The 21,417-nt window shown below is 35.9% G+C and overlaps 1 protein-coding gene across 2 annotated transcripts in view; it reads left to right on the forward strand.

Annotated features, from left to right (window-relative positions):
- Positions 1-21,417, forward strand: part of LOC145674520 (retinol dehydrogenase 11-like) — a 180,577-nt gene that overhangs the window by 140,910 nt on the left and 18,250 nt on the right. For both annotated transcript variants that reach the window (XM_081744674.1, XM_081744675.1), the window contains exons 3-4: positions 6,518-6,706; positions 9,670-9,828. In XM_081744674.1, coding sequence (XP_081600800.1) covers positions 6,518-6,706; positions 9,670-9,828 — 348 coding nt within the window. The remainder of the gene's footprint in view (positions 1-6,517; positions 6,707-9,669; positions 9,829-21,417) is intronic.

Consider the following 21,417-nt stretch of genomic DNA (forward strand, 5'->3'; position numbering starts at 1 on the left):
AATATATTTTTTTGCTCTACGACTTTTATTAAATTTTGGATTCATTTTTACCCTACCTTACCTAGTAAAAGTTATATATATATATATATATATATATATATATATATATATATATATATATATATATATATATATATATATATATATATATATATATATATACACTCTGTAAAGAAAAAATAGCGACACCTCAATTCTCAAACTAACTTACACAGAAAACCATAGTTGCAGCCCGTTAGAAGAGGAATAGAAGGAAATGAAGAGTGGGATAGTTCATTTGCGTTATCTGTGACACCTGTGGTGTAGGACATCGCTTGTCAATTGTTTGTGTATCAGTAGTATTTTCGATAGATGGCACTGAGTGCGTCTCGTAAATTATTGTAGTAAGAATTCTGCATTTCATTTGTGATGTGTAGGCTGAGATAAATAGCATTTTATGATTGTTCTTTGCTTTCTCATTGTTTGGACAGTGTGTCAAGTGGCAAAATTTTTGTTGTGCAGTGTTGTTTGTGTGTGATATTGTTGCTACATGTGGACTGTAAACAAATAAGATGGGTAAGAAATGTGAGTTGTGGCAAATCTCTAAAGGAATAGATGGAATTCTGAAAATCCATCATTCTACGGCAGGAAGAGTAATTCACAAGTGCAAACAGCATAACAAATCGTCCCTTCGTCAACAGTGTCAAAGAAAAAAGAAAGCATCACCCAGAGCAGATTGCTAAATGAAATCAATAGCACCGCAGATTTAATGAGTGATTTCCCCAAAAATCGCTTTTGTAGTTTGACATGATCTTGGAACTTAGTTACTTGTACAACTGTATTGTCTTGACTGTATGAAGAGGATATTACAAAGAAAAAACCGCGTAGAAAGTCGAAACTGACAAAACACAGAGGACTTCAACATGTAGTTTTGTGAGTCGATATGCAACTTGGACTTATGACAACTGAAAGCATGTCGTTTTCTTCATTGATAAGAAGTTTAGAATAGTAGGAAACGATAGTGGTGTGAAGTTGTGGATACGAACAAGCAAGGAACTTGACAATGATTTTGTTTAAGAGATTCAAATATTCAGTTACTGAGTGATGATATGGGCATGGTTCACCGTTAAAGACGTCAGAACGACGGATATATGTGAAGGATCGTTTGATACACGAAAATATCTCAAATTCTGGCACGTAAAGTTCTTACAACAGTTAAAGATGACTTTTCTGAAGAAGATATGGACTACTTCCTTTCCCAGGACGATAATGCTTCATGTCACCGAGCCAAAATTGTTAATACGTGGTTCAAGAATATGACTATTTAGAGACTCGTGTGGTCTACAAACCCACCCGACATAAATCCAGTTGAAAATTTGTGGATCAATATGAGTAGAAATTTCAATAGACAACTATCTCAAATAGAATGGAATTCAAGGAACAGATAATCCGGGTGTTATTCCGTGATATCGAGGTTGCATTTTGCAATAGCTTTGTTACCAATGCGGGAAGCCCATGGTGCACATACAAAATACTAGTTTGGTGTATCGTACTTCTCGATGTTTGCACACAATATGTCTGACCCTAAAGAAATTCCATCTCTTGTTTTCTGCTATTGTTGTTGATCTTTTTCAGTTTTATGAATTACTCTTCCTACAAACGATTTTGCTCAAAACACACATAGCTACTTATATATGCATATAAATTCACTAAATTCATGTCAAAAGCCTGAAACTCTGGCGCAAGTATTAAGAATGAACTGCTCATTAGGAATATGCCTTGTAATATTATCAGGAATTCATGTAAAAATTCATATTGATTAAAGTATGTTGAGAAAACCATATTAGAGCAAGTGTCGCTATTTTTTCTTTACAGAGTGTATATATATATATATATATATATATATATATATATATATATATATATATATATATATATATATATCTGAACTTTAGAGCTAGACTATGCTAAGTCACTTTTTGGTCGAAATTGAGTTAACAATACTTTTTTAATAGACTATGTTATTTCTAGTGGTGTAATAATGAAAGTCTGAAAGCATCTTACTACTTTGTAACTACTTAGTAAGTTTCAAAAACAGTACTATAGGTCTTCGTTGAGAAACCGGTTTTTCGCTTCTCTAAAATTACGAAATTATGACTTGGTTTAGTTTACCTCCGAGGTCCAGATATAATAAAATCATCACAATCATCATAATCAACCATTATCAATCCATTGCTGGATGAAGGGCTTTCCAAGTCTTCTCCAACTACCGGTATCTAACTTTGGCAATTCTTTTCCAGGTTACTTCTCAGTGGTGCTTGATTTCGTCACACGTTCTTGTATGCGGAGGTTTCCTAGACTGTTTTTGTCTCTTGGTATCCAGTCTAGAATTGTTTTCGTCCGTCGATCATAATTTCTTCTTTGCAATACGTGCAGCACACCTTCCAGCTCATATTAAATTATTTCATTGGCACCATTAATATTCATTTCTATATATTTGGGCTACAAATAGTTCGAATTCGCTACTTTCGGAGTACAGACACGCTACTTTTTAATCTTCGAATCTGGCAAAACTGATTGGATTATTTAAGTCAATAAAATGTGAGGACCCCCATTTGGTCTAGCGGCTAGCACGCTTGATTTTGGTTCGCGTGGTCCCGAGTTCGATTTCCGGTAGGGGTAAAGTTGAACTACCGAAGTGGTTCGGATTCCACTATAATCATTAGCTCCACGTCTCCTTTAGCCGCCCTAGCATAAGTGTGGGACGTTAAACTAAAACAAAACAAAACAAGAATGAACACTGTGTATTACTAACTGTAAGTCCTTGAATAATTCCATATAACTATATGGTATGGATCGAGTTTGAGGTGGTTGGTGATCAAACTAAAACAATGGAAATGTAATTAGGATGTAATTAGAACTTTTAATTAAGCACTGTCTTAATATAAAGTGTACACCAGACCTAAGGATTAGGGGGAACAACTAGTGTTACTGAAAATGTATCAGTTACATTTAATTTCAGTTACAATTTGCATTTGCATGTATTGCTGGACTTAAACATTAACATTATAAGTAGCCCAAAGACTATGAAAAAGTTGTCTCTTGAAAGCATTCTTGCACCATAAAACAAATTACGAGTAATTCTAAAATATTTTGCAGTTTATCTACGTTATTTGCACATATTTAGAATAATATTTAGCAATATATTTAAGTGGGCAACACTGCTTAAAATAATGTAACTGCGACTTGTTAACTGTAATAATTAAAACCACCAAAAACTATTGTTGTAATGTTATAGAAGCAAAGGAAAGCAATAATCATTATAAAAAATTAATACAAATACGTCATTTTAAGCAGTATACAATCACTACCAATGTGTTTGGATCTCTGAAACGATTTGAAATAACAATTGTTGTAAATGGCGTTATAAGCATTTAAGTCTTTTGGAAGCATCTACATGATGAGACGTGATATGTCAGCGCGTTTTCGAAGTAAAGTCTTTAGAAACACTTAAATTTTCCATTTCTTATAACTTTGTTCCTTTCTTCATTCGAAATATACTATACCATGATCATAGCATTTGACGCTAAGATAAGTTGATGCGCATTGCACCGTCCATGCCCTTTGAGTTATTAGAGATCTCCAAAATGTTGATGTTAATGATACTGTGTTGTCCTTTGTTATACTAAATAATGTATGGGCTATTGTGGTTTTGTTAAATAACTAAATTAGAAATATGTAATACTTTACGTAGCGCATTTGAGAAAATACAACTTTATTTTGCTTTAGCAACATTGCTTGTTTATCTAGTGGTATTGCAGAGTATTTAGAAGAATTTCCCAACTTGGTACAAAATTTCAGCATTTTTTTTATATATATATATACCGCAGATCATAGGGGAGGGCTATAGGGACTACACTGGATAAAATGGGCTTCAATCCTACTTTCTTTACACTGGATAAAGCGGCAAACCATGGTTTAGCTCCTCCCTTGATCATATACTGGGTCCGCGGCTGTATATATATGAACATAAATGAACCGAACAAAAACTCAAATAGGAAATGCCATGGGGCACACCGAATGGTGTTGTCGCGGCGCCTCCCGGGGCCGCCCTTCGTCGGGTTCCAGGGCCAAACTTTATTTTTTTTTAAATGGAAACATGGGGCGAGTAATACCTCCCTGCATAGATTTTTAAAAACTAAAAAGCGTTGTGGCAAAAGATTTTTCATATCGGTCACCGTAATCAAGATGGCCGCCAAGACATGGTGCTTGTATCAGATAAAACGTCCAGTACCACTAGACCCCTAATATGAAAATAGTTGGAGATAAATGAACAGAATAAAACTCGTATAGGAAAGCACAGAGGGTATTTATCATTTCACAGCTGGAGTATAATGCAATGGAGAAAAGATTATTAAAGTGTAATTGACATAATGCAAAAGAGGAAATGATAGAAAATTATCTTTCCAGTCTCTGTCCGTAAGTAGGTGAAGCGGGAATGAATGGTAAAATCTCAAATGAGAACCTCACTTTCATTTGCAATAGATATGGTTTGTCTGAAACACTTGTGTGTACAAATGACTGGTACTATAATGAATAAAAATAAAGTGAAATAAGGTGAATACAAATAAGGTGAAATTCAAGTTTAGCAACATTTTGCCCACCCCTGATAATTTAACGCAATGCGTGCAAGATTTTTGGGACATATCTGCATCAGTATGTACCGTTTCGTTACAAAGGATCACAACTGAAATTACCGTTGAAAGTTATTCGGAATGTAACTGTGGCCATCTCAGTGAAACTCATATTCTATCACATGCAAGAAGACATAGAAGGAAAAGAAGCGAACCAATATCATGCAGACGACTGTCGAACAAAACCAACGTTTGTAAACATTGTTCTAAAATTGCATTGTTCGACAAATTTGTTTCGCATTTCAGTTGATTCATTTTTGCATCAAACCATTGCCTGCAATCAAAATGGAAGATACCATTTAACAAAAATTTACATACTCTATCCCATTAACTAACTAACTCTATGGCCTATGGAACCCGGAGGTTCAATGCCGCGTTCACAAGAGCTCTCCATTGACTTTATCCCATTACAGAGACATTTATCCCATATAAAAACACATTTCAAATAACTTTGTTTCGTAGATACAATTTGCAAAAACTAAGGCTCTCATTTGCGATTTCACCGATCCTTCCCGCTTCACTCACTTACGGAGTGAGGTTGGAGTGATAATTTTCTAGGAATTAGATTTATTTCTTTCCATTATGGCACTTTCACTCTAATCATCTTTTCGACTGTTGCAACATTCCCGAGCTATAGAATGATAAATACCCTCTGTGATTTCCTATTCGAATATTTGTTCTGGTGTTTTCATATTAGTGATACTGGACGTTTTATCTGATGCAGGTTTCATGTCTTGGTGGTAATTTTGAAAACGGTGACCCATATGAACAATCTTTTGCAACAGCACTCTTTAGTTTTTAAAGTTATATCGAACGAGATATCACTCACCCCATGTTTCCATTTACAATTTTGAAGTTGCGCCCTGGGCCCCCATGAAGGGTGGCCCGGGAAGCCTCCGCGACAATATCAATCGATGTGCCACATGACATTTTCTATTTGAGATTTTGTTCGGTTCATTTATGTTCAATCGTTTCCATATTAGTGGTACTGCACGTTTTACTGTATCTGATAGAGGCAACATGTCTTGGCGGCCATTTTAAATACAGTGCCCGATATGAAAGAACGAGGTACCACTTACCCCTTGCTTCCATTTAAAATTAAAGTTGGGCCCCGGGAACCTGTGCATGGCGGCCCTGGGGGCACCGCGACCATATAGGCCCTATATATATATATATATATATATATATATATATATATATATATATATATATATATATATATATATATATATATAAAGAGAGAGAGAGAGTTCTATTTGCATCAGCAGTGGATTTTGTTTCGGGAGAGGCTTGAGGAACGAATAAGTAACATTTGCGTTGTACCTGCAATGCAAAAAATGATCACAAATTTATTTCGGGAGGTGTTTGAGCCCGATAAGCACCCCCTAAATACGCCACTGTACATCAGTCAACTGTTCTCATATTATCTAACACAGCAACGAAAGAAATTTTGAGTGAACGCAACTTTAGTATCTATTAATATTAATAATCGAGACGAGACCGAGACTTTCGAGACTGACCTAAGGCTCGTCTCGGTCTCGTCTCGATTTATAGAGGTCTGTCTCGGTCTCGGTCTCGTCTCGGTATTTCAAAGTGCGTCTCGGTCTCGGTCTCGGTCTCGTCTCGGTATATAAGAGTCCGTCTCGGTCTCGGTCTCGGTACCATCCCTAATATACCGTACATACACTGAGAATTATGGTTATGACGCATATAAAATCTTAGTAATTAAGAGTGTAGAAAGGTAGAGAATTTTTAACGACTTGCACCCCCCAAACTTATGTATCTCCCCGCCACGTGAACTGGCTGATGGCCTGATCTGAAGTGAATATTTTTCTTGATTGTAGGTGCTCGTGTTATAATGGCGTGCCGAGACCTCTCAAAGGCGAAGGAGGCAGCGGAAGAAATTAAGAAAGAAACCGAGAGTGAGGTAATTGTGGAACATTTGAACCTTGCGTCGTTAGCGTCAGTGAGACATTTTGCTAAGATTATAATGGACAGAGAGAAAGCTATCCATCTTCTTATTAATAATGCAGGTAAGTACTTGAACATATGTATAAGTTAGAAATAGGAGCTTGCTTGAAAGTGTAACATAGAGTCGAAAACAGCTGTGCTTTTCGAAAGTCATTTTTTTTGTCTTTATTGTATCAAAAGATCCAATATATTTCAATCAGAAATTTTCTTGTACACTTTACATATCTGGAGAACTACATATGAGAGATGACTGAAAAGTTTTGAGCCCTGAGGAAACTATGAGAAATACAGATTTGATAATACCTTTAGTTTTCAACATAATCCCCTTGGACAAAAGTACACTTGCTCCGACGGTGCTGCAGTGTTCTTATCCCAGTAAAAAAAAAAAAAAAAAAAAAAAATCCTTAGGTTGTGACCACAGAAGCTCCTCCTCGGCTGTCATGACAGCATTATCGCTTGCAAAACTTCGTCCTGCTACAGCCCCTTTTTAGATTAGGGAACAAGTGAAAGTCTGAGTGGGCCAGATCTGGAGAATAGGGTGGATGAGGGACGAGTTCAAAGCCGCATTCGTAAATAGTAGCCATAACAACTGCTGATGTATGGCCGGGAGCATTGTCATGATGGTAGGGAACGCCTCTGGACATCATTTGTGGTCTTTTTTCTTCAATTTGCACTCGAAGGTTTTCCATAAGGTCACTATAGTATTATCCTGTGATGGTATGACCCTTTGCAGGTAATCAATGAATATCACACCTTGGGAATCCCCCCCCCAAAAAAAAACAGAGGCCATCACTTTGCCTTCTTTGGGAAAGGGGAGAAGGGTACTTCAATTGTTTGGATTTTTTTGTTTTGTTTTGTTTCTGGCTGGTAATGGTGTACCCAACACTTGTCCATAATGACGAATCGACAGAGAAATTCGACAAATCACTTTCTAACACTTTCAAATTGTCCACGGATAGAAGATACCGAATGCGTTTTTTTTTTTTTTCGGGAGTCAGAAGACGTGGGACCCATCGAGCAGAAACTTTTGATAAACCAAGCTCATTCTTCAGAATATGATCTGCTATTGTGCTGCCAAAATGTCTTGAGTCGTGGCAAAAATGCAAACTAAAGCTCACACCCTCACACACCCACGCGCTGAGCCAATAAGGGTTCAGCTGTTGCTAAGCGAGAGAAAGCGAGTGGAATTCCTTCAGCCGATAGCAGCGCTTGCAACGAAAGACTAAGGATCAAGTCAATGTGGTATATTTATAGCTCTTGTGATATGCCCAGCCTGTCTTCTACCTGTTAAGTTGACAATCGGCAATCTTACATGATCATATCAAGTACCAGGCCAACGTTTTCCGTGGTGGTATCACTTGATGGTCTCCCAGATCTCGGCTCATTTTCAACACTCTGCCTACCACGCTTGAATTCCTACACCGATCTTCTGATGGTGGCATATGAAGGGCAGGTTCATGTACGGTATTGACCATATACTTCTGGATCACAGACATCGACATTCCTTTTCATTGCATATACTTGATGACTGACCAGTACTCGATTTATTTTTTTACATTTTCCCAACTTCTGCCATCTCACTCACTTCAAGGGCCTGTAAAAGACAAAATAAATTACTTAGAACCAAGAGCTTGATACGCATTAATACCAAAGGTTGTACTATTCTAATACATATAATTATTCCATTCTAGATTCTCATTTTCTATGTTAGGCTCAAAACTTTTCAGTCACCCCTGGTATAGTGTAGCCAAGTTTAAACTATCAGTTAACTCAGTATGATGTGCTTATTTTGCAGAAATGACTTAAACTCGATTTAGGGGCCGTTCAAAAAATGCGTGGCTCCTGATCCAAAAATTAATTGTTGACCAAGATCGCAATCTTTTGATCCATTTTTAGTTTTCCTAAAATTCTTGTCAATAACTTTGTGCTAAATACTAAATAATAATACTGTAATAATAATGTATTACTTATAGAAGAGCACCTTTCCGGAAAACGTATTAGAATTGTTTTACTATTTAATAATATCGAGGTTATTGGTAAAATAAAATATAGCCATGAGAAATCACTTCTATATTTAATTGTATTGCAATCCTAAAGTTTTTCAAAAATATATCAGGACGAATCGAAATTAATCAACCAGTAAAAAGAGAAAGAATGGGATAAAAAACGGTGAAAGTTATGGCGGAGAATTGATCATTAGAAGTGTTTTGTGATTATTGTTATTTGTTTCTTAACAATGCTTAAGGTATAGCCTGAAGACCATTTTACACTAAAAGCTTTAATGAGCAGGTTGGAAAGACTCTTAACCCCTTCAGTGCGTAATTTTCAGATGCGAACCGCTGTAAAAAGTGTAGTTTTTTTTTTTTTTTTTTTTTTGAGAACTTTGGATGTTGATTCTAAATCTGTTTCAAAATCACTTACATCAGAATCACTAATTAATAACTCTTCCTCGTTGTCAGCATCGTTGAAATATCGTTTTGAAGCCATTACTGTGCTGTCTGCTCTCAAACAAAACAAAGAATGAAAACTGTATTTGACGAAGCACAAACTCTATTTTAATCTCTTTCTTTCTCTTCTTCTTTTAATTAAGCAACAATTGAAACCAGCTGAACGCAAACTCACTAAATATTGTCGGGATAACATTACTCATACTATGAGCAAGTATATTCGCCATACGCAATACAAAATAGCCAAAGCAAAATGAAAGCGTATATATGCGCCATCCGCACAGCAGGTGCGTTTGGAAGACACGAGTTAACTCGCCACCCACACTGAAGGAGTTAAGAAGTTTAAAAATGCAACTGGTTACACTGTACAGTACATAAGATAAATTAAGTTTCAACTACCACCGTAAGTTAGAGTATGGAAGAACTACAAAGGTCAGATTACAACTATGGAAAATACGAAGTATTAACATAGGTAAACCATGAACAAACTTCACGGATGAAGTATTTACCTTATATTCCGTTTATCGTTACTACAGCTCATTCTTCTTAAATGCAACTTTTTTTGTTTTCTTTTTAAGGAGTGATGGCTTGTCCAAAATCATCAACGGAAGACGGATTCGAAATGCATTTTGGAGTGAATCATTTAGGCCATTTTTTGCTAACCTGTCTGTTGTTGCCTAAAATTCTTCAATCAGCTCCAGCGAGGATCATAAACGTCTCCTCTGAAGCACATTTGGGTAAGACTAAATCTCAAATACAAACTCATTTGTTCAGTTGTATGCTCTTTACATAGATTTAGGAAAACTATTGGAATAACTCAAGTACTACGTAGCGTGGATTAGCCGAAGTTAGTTGGGCGGAAAGTAGAATGTAAAGTTCATTCACTAGACACTCCTCGTTTTTTAATCGACCTTAAGAAGACGAGGGGATTCACAATTCGACATTAAATACGAGGGTAAGTCATTAAGTATTTGCAATGTTGTTCTAATCGTTCGTAGATTGATTGTATGGATTTCTGCGCTCACAAGTCGATACAGTGTACAACGACTTATCAAGAATAGTCGTTAACCTGGTTCGGCTAAGTAAGATATACAAATTTCGAGTGGAATTTCTTTGCATGTAAAAATTAGCTTCAATAATTATATACGATTATTCTCACCTTTACTATTAGAATCATAAAGTCGGTGAACGGTGTTAAAAATGGTTTATTAGTTGATATACTTTATAATATCTTTTCCTTAAAACTGTCAAGCACACAAACTTGCTGACTAGGTATCCATAAACATGTACATAGCAACAACTATCCCATAATAATATTTTACATATCTTAAAAACATTCTTCTTTTGTTAATATGATATTAACATTCTACTAAGTATAGTGCACATGTATGAGCACTTTCTGCCCAAGGTACAGGTAATTATTACTCAATCCAAAGTATTTTGTTATATAAAATGTCGCCCGACAATTGGACTGAATATAAAAGTCAAGAGTAAGCTTGGCTTTTATCTTCAAGAACCACTGGTCCGTTTACAATAGTGTTCTTACATTGCATATGTCCATCACATTTTGATCGCACCTCGTATATCTCTTCATTACATTTCACATATATATATTTTTAACAAATCTTACACTTCATCAATACTTATCTTTTATTACAATAATTATATTTATTTCATTATTATTCATTACATTATTATTATATTTTCTAATTAAAAATATCGTCGCTCATTTACTTAATCGTTGAAGGGTGCGAATTCAAAAATCGTAAAGGACAAACATGAGTTACAAATAGTCAGGGCGCATTATATAATAAATAAGTTAGATGTTTTAAAATAAACATTGGATTCCTAAGGTATCAAAACATAGAAGAATCTCATTCAAGATAGTCGTTGAATAATTAGTTTTATAGAATGGATCTTATTCTTAACATAATCTTTGACAATTAAGTTTTCGACACAAATCAATCTAATATAAATAATCTTTGCTTTTAATCATTTATGAATTAAATTATAATTCTTACATATATTAAAAACATTTGAGAATCATCATTGATTAATGAGAATTAAAGAGAATTAAATTGAATAAAAATAAAATAAATGTTCATGAAAATCTATAGCTGATATGGATTTAACCAAATTTCATTAACGGTAATCAGGTTACATTCGTACTTGCATACGATTCTAATAAAGTACATTGTACTGCGCAATCATGATTAGGTTCCGTACTATTTTGTACATGTATTTCATCATGATTCTGAGTTTGATATGAAATGCCATCTCTTGTTCTCCAATTACGTCTATCCACGTAGTTCGTTGTATTCCTGTAATTTCGCTCAGTACTTCGATTGTTTTTATATCTACTGCTGTTGGGTGATCTGACATCATGATTACCATGATTAGTTAGGTTAGGCGGATTCCCTACATAACTTTGCCTATTTTGCGCGTTTTGATTGCTAGAATATACTCGGCTTAGGTTAGGTTTCGTATTATTCACACTTCGGATATTCAAATTCCGAACTGGCACAAAATGATCTGAATTATTCTTATTTTTACCCATTCCGGCTTGTTGATTCATAGCATGGTATTGAGTTTCATAGCATTGGACAAGCATTAATAAATGGTTGAAACTCATACACTGGGTGGAAAAGAAGATCTGTTGTAACTTAAATGGAAGCAAATTTCGAATCGATGCTATTATTCTCGATTCCGATTGCAATGGATTAACGACCTTTAATTCGTTGTATGTATTTACAACAAACTCTACAACCGATTTATGCAATCGAGGATTGAAGTGTTGATTTCTAATGGTGGCATCTCTATTTGCCAGCAAAAAGTCATTTTCATAATTTGCGATTAGTGCCGCTTTGAATTCTTCATAAGTACTGATGTGATCACGTACTGCTTTAAACCATAATGAACAAGGTGGGAGTAATACATGAGGGATTAATTTCATATATTGTGATCTATCTATACACATAATATTGCACTCATCCTGGAATTTCTCTAAGAAAGAAGTAGCATTCTCGTTACACTTACCACTGAATTTACTCATAGCTCGTATTTCACTCATCTTAACACTTAATTTTACCTTCCTTTTATCATTCCGTGTACTTGTTGAGTGATAGTTCCTATCCATTACGTGATGTGTTGTTACACCATCTATGTTTCGCCCATCTGTACTCTTCGGATGTATTTCGTCCAATATAATATCCTCATCAGACCCCGGCGAAGGTGAGTTCATCACTGGTGAGTGGGGAAACTCCAAGCGATCACTACCCAAGTTATTACGGTATGTGTTGTCCTTAACCTGTAGCGTTCTAATCTCTTCCTGTATAGTAGCTAACAATTGCGTATTTACACGTATGTTGTTAGAATTGTTGATGATCTGGATCTTTTGCTGTTGAACGGAAGATTCTATTACTTCTAAATCTTTTTTTACAGCACTGATTTCTTGGTTTTGGTGATTGTGCTTCTCCTGACAATCATCGGATATTCTTTTTAACTTTTCCTCGAACTGTGAGGATATGTCATTCACCACCTGGACAATTGTCTGTCTCGTTTCATCTGACTTCTGTTCTATCCGTCTACTTAATTCTTCATATTGCTTGTTAGATTCGTCAAACTTCTGTTCCATTCGTCTACTTAATTCTTCATATTGCTTGTTAGATTCATCAGACTTCTGTTCTATGGTCTGCTTTATCTCGGTAGACATCTGAATCAATTGTCGCTGTAAAGCTAACAAGATTCGGTCTTCCGATGTCAATCCTGGTGTTACACTAGTTTCACCGTTGTCACTATTATTTGATTCATGCTCCGTTGTTTCGTTGACCATTTTTCTTACAATTATTTTACCACTTCTCAATACGGTCAAATTTGTATTCATTAACTAAAAAAGTAAATTCATTCCTACTATGCTTCGGGATGAGAATTTACAGTATATCCCGGGTGAGGTAAACCAAAATTTTTAAAACGACTTATCAAGAATAGTCGTTAACCTGGTTCGGCTAAGTAAGATATACAAATTTCGAGTGGAATTTCTTTGCATGTAAAAATTAGCTTCAATAATTATATACGATTATTCTCACCTTTACTATTAGAATCATAAAGTCGGTGAACGGTGTTAAAAATGGTTTATTAGTTGATATACTTTATAATATCTTTTCCTTAAAACTGTCAAGCACACAAACTTGCTGACTAGGTATCCATAAACATGTACATAGCAACAACTATCCCATAATAATATTTTACATATCTTAAAAACATTCTTCTTTTGTTAATATGATATTAACATTCTACTAAGTATAGTGCACATGTATGAGCACTTTCTGCCCAAGGTACAGGTAATTATTACTCAATCCAAAGTATTTTGTTATAAGTGCACTATTGTCTTTGCTTGTGGCAGATTTCAGCGTTATCACTTTAATTCAGTGCGCCAGTGCTCCTTTTGCACTACAGAAGAACAGCGTTCTGTAGTTCATTTTCTGTACTCTGAAGGTGTACCAGGAACTGAAATCGGTAGAAGTTTTCAGAACGATACGGGGACGATAGTTTATCACCGCGAAGTATTTGCTACTGGATTGAAAAGTTCAAAAGCAGTCAAACAATCTTGAAGAATGAGAAAAGAGCAGAGACCTTTCGAAATTTTCAATCCATTGATCAACACTTCGTCGTGGTAAAACATTGCCCTAGTCAGTGGCGTATCTAGGAGGGGATTCCGGGCTTAACCCCCTGAAATCTTATTTATTATAGTAAAGTATATGAATTATCTTGCAGAATTTTCACATTTTCAGGCAAAGCGCCCCCCCCCCCCTACCTGAAACAAACTCGTAAATACGCCACTGACAGTCTTCTACGGATTTCAGTTCTTGGTGCATCTTCAGACTACAAAAAACGGATTACGAACACTTTTCTTCTGTGGTGAAAAGGGCACTGGCGCAGCCGTGTTTACTTCAAAACAGCGCAAAGCGAACTAAAATGATAATGTTGAAAGCTGGCATAAGCAAAAACAATAGTGTTATCTATTAGCTGGCGAGCGCAGAAAATCGTACAACCAGCCTACAGACAATTAGAACAGAAATGCACATATTTACTGACCTACTCTCGTATATATATATATATATATATATATATATATATATATATATATATATATATATATATATATATAAGAGAGAGAGAGAGAGAACGTGGTAATATGGCAAGATATTTTTCAGTCATAAACCAAGCTCCATCTCATTAAGGATATAAACTACTAATGTAAATTTGGCTTTATGTGACAAAAACGTTTATTAAGTAATTATAGGGAACAAAGAGAACATGTAAAATATGAAACATGAATTAAAATGGAGGCATAACCACCCAACCGATCTCCGTGAAATGTTCAACATAAATAAGGTTCTGACCTGGGAGTGTTTTTATCATTTCACTTTCACCGTAGTACTTAGGGGAGGGGCAATATATGAGCATAAATAACTCTTGAATCGCGCGACCGATCTCGGTCAAATTTGCCACATAAGAAGAGGTTCGGACCTGGGATATTTCTTGCCTTTTCGCTTTAACGGTGCAAGTTAGGGGAGGGGAGGGGAGATACTTAAAATATCGAAAATGAAAGTGACTACGTTTGTGACAATAACTCTTGAACCACCCAACCAATCTCAAAGTTTCAACGTAGCTGAGGTTTGGGCCTGGGGTATTTTTTATTATTTCACTTTGAGGATGCAACTTAGTAGAGGCGGAGATGGTAGATATTTAAAAATGATCGAAAAAAACAATATTAGTGTCGAATACAGAGTTTTCAGGATTGCTCAGATGAACAATGACATTTCTCATGCCGTTTAAATTCAAATTTATCCCCACAACATGGAGGAGCTGGAGATATATAAACATGATCAAAAATGACCGATACTAGTGTAGAATCCATAGTTTTTGTGGTCCCTGAGAGGAACAGTGACACTTCTTATGCCATTCAAATCAAATTCGGCTCTTTGTGTAAAAAATGAAATGTATTCTCCTCGTGTGAAGAACGGGTATGAGAAAAAAGGAAAAGCTAGTTTTTAAATACATTCAAATCATCAACATAAAAGTGAGATAAGAAAGTTTCCAAAACACAGGAAAACTTGATGCCTTTATTTTTCCACGTACAGAACGCACAGCATCTACAAATCTTTACATTAGGAACATAAAATATTGAGCACTTCCTATAGGGCTACAATGATTAAATTTGGTATGATTGTAGCTTTCCGGAACTAACCGACAGGAAAATTGCCAAAAGTGAATATTTTAAGTGTTTAGGGGTTCTAAAGAGAGAATGAAGAATTTCTCCGTTATTTAAATGGGCTTTTTTTTTTTTTTTTTTTTTTTTTACCTATAATCTCATGTGTTCGGTACTTAGGATTGGAATAAAAAGTTGAAATTCGGTATCCTTGTACGTTTTCGTTAGCACTACCTAAGTAAATCAGTAAAAATAAAAAAATATCCAACTTTAGAGTATTTTCATAGGGAACTGAAAAATCTTTCCCATGTTACATGTTATTTATATGGGACATCTTCTAAACCCCCAAATTATTGGGAACTTCTTGTAGGGCTACAATGATTAAATTTTACATGATTGTAGGTCCTCGGAACAAGCTCATAGGAAAATTACCAATAGTGAATATTTTTAATTTTGGAGGGTCTAAAGAAGGGATGAAGAATTTCCCCATGTTATTTGAATGGGGCTTTTTCTGGACCTATAATCTCATGTTTTAGGTACTTAGAATTGGAATAAAAACTTGAAATTCAGTATGCTTGTACGTTTTTGTTAGCGTTACCTGAATGAATAATCAGAAATAAAAATTTCCAAACACAGAGTGATTTTATGGAGAACTGAAAAATCTTTCCCATGTTATTTATGTGGGACGTCTTCTATACCCCAAAATGTTTAAGCACTTCCGACAGCATTAGAATCATGAAATTTGGCATGATTATAGCCTTCCAGGACTAACCAACAGGAAAATTGCCAAAAGTGAATACTTTTAATTTTTTAGGGGTCTAAAGGGGGATAAAGTAATTCCCATGCTATTTAAATGGACGTTTTCTTTGGATACAAAATCTTATTTTTTAGATGGTCGAAATACGAAAAGAAACGATAGAATTGCGGGTTTAAGAGGTGCGAGGCCGTAGGCCGAGCAAAGAAAGTGTGTCGGGGCGAAGCCTCCGGATGGGCAGATTCAGGAAATATGAAGAGCAAGTTCACGAAATTCACTGTTGATGCAAAGGCAGATAAATAAGAAATGCGAGGCCGTAGGGCGAGCAAACTCGGGGGACTTGGGGCGGAGCCCCCAGCTAGCCAAAGTTCAATATAAAACTTAATTACAGGTAATAGTACAGGTACAAGTAACATAATTGTTTATGATTTTATAACAAAATTGCTGTCTGTAAATTTCTGGATCTTTTTACTCTAAATAAAAATGGTATCTAATGAGCAGTCACTACTGTGTTTTGGAAACAATGTTTGTACTAAGACAACAGCTGACAAACTGCCGACCCTTGCAGAGTGAACTACACAAAGATAAAAATACCCCTAACGTAAAGATTTGTAATTGCTGTACGTTCTGTACGTGGAAAAATAAATGTACCTAGTTTTCCCGTGTTTTGAAATGCTGTACGCTACATATTACAGCACGAAAGACTCGCTTATCCGTTTCGGACCGTAATTTCAATGTTATTCCGGTTAATCCGAACAGGGTTTGGTATCAATTAGTTCGGATTAGCGAAACTCCACTGTAAATGAAAGAGTTACCCGACTTCTTAAGAAGAAGTATATAATGCAATTCAGTTTTGCAGATTCGTACTTGGTGGTATAAAAATTATGTTTATCTAATTAAGTGCACATTACTTTCACACACAAATCAGAATAAACCGATCGTAGAACATAAACATTACTTCAATTGCAGCTCAGTTACTCCTATGATTCAAAGAACTCATGTGTATCCTCGCCCATCATGGAAAACGCAAAGCAAGCGTGATTTGTCCATCGGCTATTATAATTTTGCTTTCTTTTTATTTTATTAACTCGTTAATCAAAGTGTCATTACGGCAAGAATCAACCAATAACATTATTCCGGATGGTCGTAGAATGGGAAAGTCTATAAAAATCACTGAGCCATTTGCGCATTTCAAACACTTTTATCTTTGATAATCTTTGATAAGTTTTCAAGTACGAACTTTTTCTTTCTAATGTATAACTTGTTTAAATAATCCTGACCACCAAGTGCTATTTTCTTTTTAAAGAAGAAAGTTCTCTATCCTAATCCATAAGTAAATGTAAAACAATTTTGAAAGTTTTTTTTTTTTTTTTTTTTTTTTTGGAGAGGGCAGTTTAAGATATTCATTTCAAGCTAAATTTGGGCCCCTGAAGGCTTGCAGCTGGAACGTTCACTTCTGGGACGTGGAATCCTTATAAGGGAGGGTTACGAAGTGGCTCCACTGAGATTCGAACTAGACAAGTGTTTGCTTTTGATATATTATAACTAGAAGAATCCTAAAGTTATATGTGCTACCGGGTGGAATATCGCGAGTTACAACATACTTTGTAATAAAAGCTATTAGCTGGCAGAATGGTTTGAACGGAGTCATTTGTTCGGAAACGGTTGGGTAAGTGGAAAATTCGGCGAACACATATCTCATCATTTTCACGGACACACATTTTGGAATAAAAAAGTTTGTCCCAGGGTCCCAGAAGGGGTCCAACTCAAATGGTGGTTAAGTAGCACATTGTTTGAAAATTGTTGTAAAATGAAAGAAAATGGAGTAAGTCTCGACTCTCTAGGACAACCCTGTGCAAAATGGCGGCTGGTCAAAGTGTTAACAAAAGCTTAGTTGAAAATCTATGGCCACCTTGAATCCAAGATTTCCGCTTAAAACCTATGTCATTCTTACCAGTACAAATCTAAATCTCTTTTCTTTCTCTTTTATGTATTTAGAAACAATAGGAAGACTAAAGAACAATTGAATTTTGATTCACTTCAACTATTATTTCATTCCGTAACAAAACACATTTGTTTTGTTCCTAATGCACGTTCGTCACGGTTCTCTCGATATCATTTACGTGAATATAAAGAATATGGGATGAACACATAACTCTGACTTCCTATTCATGTTTCTAAACAAAAGTTGAATACAAGAAGTTGAATTAGTAGTTTCCTAATTTTGTCATACGTAGTTCATACATAAAGGACTTACTGCACCAGTCAGGATGGGGGCTCTATTGTAACCCATCTGTGATGGTTACATTTGTATGCTATTCATTGGTTTGATCGCAATATTTCAAGCAATACCAAACAAAAAAGCATCCATTTACAAGATTGGCGAGCAGTACGAAACCACATGTAAATCATTTCAGTGCACCGAGCTGCGTAAAATTTGTTGGTTTGGTCACAATATTCCAAGAAATAGCATATTTATATACAAACTCATTTCACGCTGGCAGTCATATTGGATTACAGATTATACTCTTTGGTATAATTATTGATTGGATTATACTCCTTGATATAATTATTGATTGGATTATACTCCTTGATATTTTGTGGATATCTGCTATTAACCATAAACGTAAATACCACATTTCGCTTCTGCAACATCCGTGGTTTGAGCTGGATATGTGTTCGATACATAGTGCAGCATTTTGAACTCAAAATATCGCGTTTTTGAACATTTCGCATCTTTTCGTCACCTACTGATCAACATCCATGCAAAATTTGGTTCTCCTAGCTTCAGCAGTTTGGTATGCTTATCCTTTCGATATAGGTTTTAAGCGGCCATTTTGGATTCAAGGTGGCCATAGATTTTCAATTACGTTTTTTTCTTTTACATTTTGACCCGCCTCCATTTTGCACAAGGTTGTCGCTGAAAGTTGAGACTTACTCCATCTTTTTTCCGTTTCCTCCCACTTTCTTCATTCCACCATTTCACTCATCTCTCATTATCACCGTCTCCTTTAGCCCAACCGGCATAACCGTGGGACGTAAAACTCAAAGATTTCATTTCATTTCCTTTTACTCAATCTTTTTTCACTTAACAACAGTTTTCAAACGATGTGCTACTTAGCCTTTCTTGGCATTTGAAACTTTTTATTTGTACTTCACCTGGGGCCCTGTGGGGGGCCTGGAACAAGACGTTTTAACTCAAATCGTTATACTTGAAAATAATGCCACACTTCCCTTTCTGTTTTCACATTTGTATAATCATTTCCGATTTATAGAGGTGGTCATGGACTTTTCAATGTTGGGGGCTCTATTGTAAGGTTTTGTTAACATTTGGCCAGCCGCCATTTTGCACAAGGTTGTCGTAGAGAGTCAAAACTTCCTCCATTTTCTTTCATTTTACAACAGCTTTCAAACGATGTGCTACTTAACCACCTTTGCCATTTGAAAATTTTGAGTCGGACCCCGTCTGAAACCCTGAGTGGGACCCTGGGACAAACTTTTTTTTTTTTACCAAAAAAGTGTGTCCTTGAAAATGATGGGATATGTGTTCGCCGAGTTTTCCATTTACCCAACCGTTTGCGAACAAATGACTCGATTCAAACTATTCTGTCAGGTAATTTTTTGTAGCTTTTACATTGCAAAATATATTGTAATTCACAATATCCCCTCCGGTGGCACGTATAACTTTGGGATTCATCTAGTTATAACATATCGAATGCAAACATAGTTGTCTCGTTCGGATCGAGGGGAGCAACTTCGTGACCCTCCCTTGTTAGTTCGACCTCAATGAGAGCCAAATAGGGTTTTGGCGGTTTAAAATCTTGTGCGTGGATTTACTCGGCGTTCTTCCGTTTCCTTCCTCTTACTTCCTTCATTCCACCTTTAACATAAATCTTATCATCACTGTCTCCTTTAGCCTCGGCTCGTAATCGTTGAACATTAAATTAAAGAAAAAATATTAACATATTAAATTATCTCATGTATGGTAGCGAGAATATTTCTTTTAAAGGGAGTTGGATGATTTTTGTACAAGACTGGCTAAGTTACTTCCCATTGTTTTATGTTTACGTCTTTTTCCAACAACCAGGCTACACATTTTGCTTTCAATGGGACGGAAGACAGAGAAAAAGGTGCAAACGCTACTACTTTAACAAGAACTCAGACCTTGTTAAATAGAAATTGACCATTTTTTTGGAAAAGATCACGGGAACGGTAAGTCATAGAGAGATGATTTTGATGTTTATCAATACCTAGGAGGATGGTAAGCAGTTTGGTACCGATATTAATTGGTGAAGGAAACAACACTATCACAGTGTACGACGTCACGTGAATGAATTGGTTTAAATGGTATACAACCAATCTGACGTTCAAATACAGTTGGGTTTGTTACTAAAACGGGTAATATCTGTACATATTTAACCAGTTGAGAATGCTCCAATAGCATTGCCAGAATGAACTTAAAAAGAATGGAGAGATGGAGGGGAAAGGATAACTGTCATTGTTCTTAGATGTAAAAGTAAATCCTTTTATCCGCACCTTCTTCTCTCTCTCGCAAAAAAAAAAAAAAATAGCAAAATATATTCTCTCTATGACTTACAGTTCTCGAGATATGCCTGCTTAACTACCTAGAAATTCGAACTTTTTTAGCCAATATCTGGGGAACGGTGCCCAGTTGGCCAGTTGACAGCTAATCAGTGACCACCGGTTAGTTTCTGGCACCAAGGTGTTCACAATCCTCTTAGGTATTGATCAACAACAATATGATCTCTGTGTGATTTACGGTTCCCGAGATTTAGCTCCTTAAATCTCCCGAAATCTGAACTATTTTTTGGCCAACATCACACGTCCTCTTAGGTGTTGGTCAACATCAATATCATCTCTCTACAACTTATGGTTCCCGAGGTATGGCTCGTAAAATATCTAGAAATTGGCCATTTTTGGCCAATATCACGGGAAAGGTAAGTTCTAGAAATTGGCTATTTTTGGCCAATATCACGGAAACGGTAAGTCATAGAGTGATGATATTGGTGTTAATCAATCCCTAATAGAATGCTAAACATTTTCGTACTGATATTAATTGGTGGCCACTGGCCAAGTGCCCATCGGCCAAACCAGTGACCAGCTACCGGTTACCGGTACTATTACCATACCGGTTACTATTGTGTACCAAAATATTTACCATCCTCTTAGGTATTGATCAACATCAATATCATCTCTCTCCAGCTTATGGTTCCCGAGCTACAGCTCCTTAAATATCTAGAAATTGACCATTTTTGGGGAAAATATCACGGGAACGGAAAGTCATAGAGAGATGATATTGATATTTATCAATACCTAAGAGGATGGTAAGCATTCTGGTAC

This window comes from Thermobia domestica, chromosome 17 (genome assembly GCF_964235325.1).
Source record: "Thermobia domestica chromosome 17, izTheDome1.hap1.1, whole genome shotgun sequence".
NCBI classification, from domain to species: Eukaryota; Metazoa; Arthropoda; class Insecta; order Zygentoma; family Lepismatidae; genus Thermobia; species Thermobia domestica.